General features: G+C 33.0%; 1 protein-coding gene across 1 annotated transcript; it reads right to left on the bottom strand.

The window, feature by feature from the left end:
• Positions 1-797: 797 nt before the first annotated feature.
• On the bottom strand, positions 798-1,993 carry LOC117240482 (luciferin 4-monooxygenase-like). Its single transcript, XM_033506505.1, has 2 exons — positions 1,721-1,993; positions 798-955 (listed from the first exon to the last, which is right to left on the bottom strand). The coding sequence occupies exons 1-2, from the start codon at positions 1,983-1,985 to the stop codon at positions 798-800; spliced, it is 423 nt and encodes a 140-aa protein (XP_033362396.1). The 5' UTR covers positions 1,986-1,993.
• Between the last annotated feature and the right edge of the window lie 287 nt (positions 1,994-2,280).

Raw genomic sequence — 2,280 nt, 5'->3', positions numbered from 1 at the left:
TATGGTATAACGTTATAACGTATTACATTTTATAGAATAACGTTGTAACGTATTACGTTAGGTAATTTGGACGAAAAACTTACATCCGGCGGAAGCGTTGCCACACCGGAAACGATCTCTCTCACGCTGCTGAAATCGCAATTTGGCACCATTGGATGCTTCGCAAGACCAACTAAAACTGGAGGGACCAATGGTGTATGCGTAATTCTGTATTTTTCTACGGGACTGGTTAACGTTTCTAACTCGAAATTTCGCATTATGTACACAGCTGCACCGCAACTTATTGCCGTATTCATCATTCCGACCGCATAACCGTGGAATAATGGCAAGAAAACTAGTATTCGGTCTCCACGTCGAATATCCATTGATTCTGGGGCACTTCGATTAAGAACAAAATGCAATTGAATCGAATATTTATAATTTCAGCTAGAATGATAAGAGTTAAGAAGCACAACAATAGAGAAAATATTATATAGTTGATTTGAATAAAGAATGGTTTGTTAATCATATAAAACGAATAATATATATTTAAATTTAGCATAAATGAAAAATAAATCTCGAAATATATGTGTGGTCTTAGATCAACCGGATACATTGTGTATATTAATTTAATATATTTACCTTAGAGTTTGGATGAAAAGTAACAAATTTCGATGAGACAACATTACTCCTTTCGGAAGGCCTGTTGTATCGCTAGAACATAAAATAGCTGCCATTCTTTTCCTGTTATGATCTATCTGCACCGGTGAAGACGCATAGAGATCCGTGATACTTTGATATTTTTCCAAAACCTTGTCTCAGGTTATTATATTTCCATCAAGAGGTTTATCATCCAATTCGATTAATTTCATATTCCAGCTTACAGTAGATGCAATTTTCGCCAAAATGTTTTCAGTGCGTCGCGATGCAAACAACACCCGTGGCTGATAAATTTCCAGCATGTGCGTAAATTCTCCTACGTAAAAAATTGCATTAGATATGATTAAATAACGCATATGCTGCATCGCGTAACTTAACCACTCCGCGTAACAAGGTGACAGTTTTACAAAAGATCTAGAAATATTCGAAGAGCCTTACAAAAGCTTTTTCCGATATCCGTCTCCGCAAGGAAAGGCTGAAACAACTTTCTTTGAAATAACATATTTTTCGTAGAATGTTTACTCTGAGAAGATATTCGGAGTAGTTAAATACAATTTAATCGTATACGATTAAAAATTAGTATTGTTTGTATCTCTAAAAGGTGACGGAGTAACGCATATTGAGAATATAAGTGATTATTAATTTCCGCATCTATATACACAATATTTAACAATTTAATATTAACAATTATTGTTTACACTACATTATAAAACTTGGTGTTAGAGTAAGTACTGTTTCTAGATTTTTATTGTTAATTCTGCAAATGTAATGTAAATAAATTTAGTCTTTAATTAAAGTATCTAATTTATGATCTCTGTTTCTAGTAGTTGTAAAATTCTATAATAAACTCGAGGCAAATAATAAAGTCGAGGCTCGATTTCATTAACTTATATATGGCATAATCAGTGGAGTTATCAGAAACATGCAAGTTTCCAAAAAAGAAGAGCAAATTTTTCTTTCCACTTTTTACGTTCTGCCTTCGTTAAATTTCTATAATATTAAACACGCACGTACTTTTAATTAAATTAATTTCTTTGTTATTATAAAATAATTCGTAAAAGCTGCTTGGAGAATATCTTACTTTCTGTATATGCTGGATTCAACGGTGCAAATGTAGCTCCGATAAATAACGTGCTACATATCGATACCACGTAATGTGGATGGTTTTCAGCTGCAACGGAGATTCTGTCTTCCACCTTGATTCCATAATTTCTCAAAGCAACAGATAATATTGTGCTTTTTTCGAGAATATCCTTGCATGTGTAGTGTTTACCAGTTTGAATATCTACCTGATATAGTAACATGCAAGTATTACAATATAAAACATAGTAATCAAAATGAATCATTTGTATTGTCGTTTCTTGCTCCTTTTATATAAAAAAATCTATCTTGTTTAAATTGAGACTGTTGATTACTCTGACAATGTACATGCTAATACAGCCATCTGTAATCGCAATATGCGGGTCGCTTATCTAGAACGAAACGTACCAGGTCGTTAATTGTTCGTTGCAACGGTAGTGTCAAATATTCCATCCGTAAGAAAAGCTTATTTTCTGACGAAAATTAGAAGGACTGTAATGTCTAATTCAAAATCAGTACAATCACGAGTCTACCTCAGCTTTTTAACTTTTAATAAAATCT

The sequence above is a fragment of the Bombus vosnesenskii genome, unplaced genomic scaffold, assembly GCF_011952255.1.
Source record: "Bombus vosnesenskii isolate JDL3184/JDL3185 unplaced genomic scaffold, Bvos_JDL3184-5_v1.1 scf7180000014672, whole genome shotgun sequence".
NCBI classification, from domain to species: domain Eukaryota; kingdom Metazoa; phylum Arthropoda; class Insecta; order Hymenoptera; family Apidae; genus Bombus; species Bombus vosnesenskii.
Note: the sequence above shows the minus strand (reverse complement) of the source record. Positions and strands in the feature narration are given on the sequence as shown.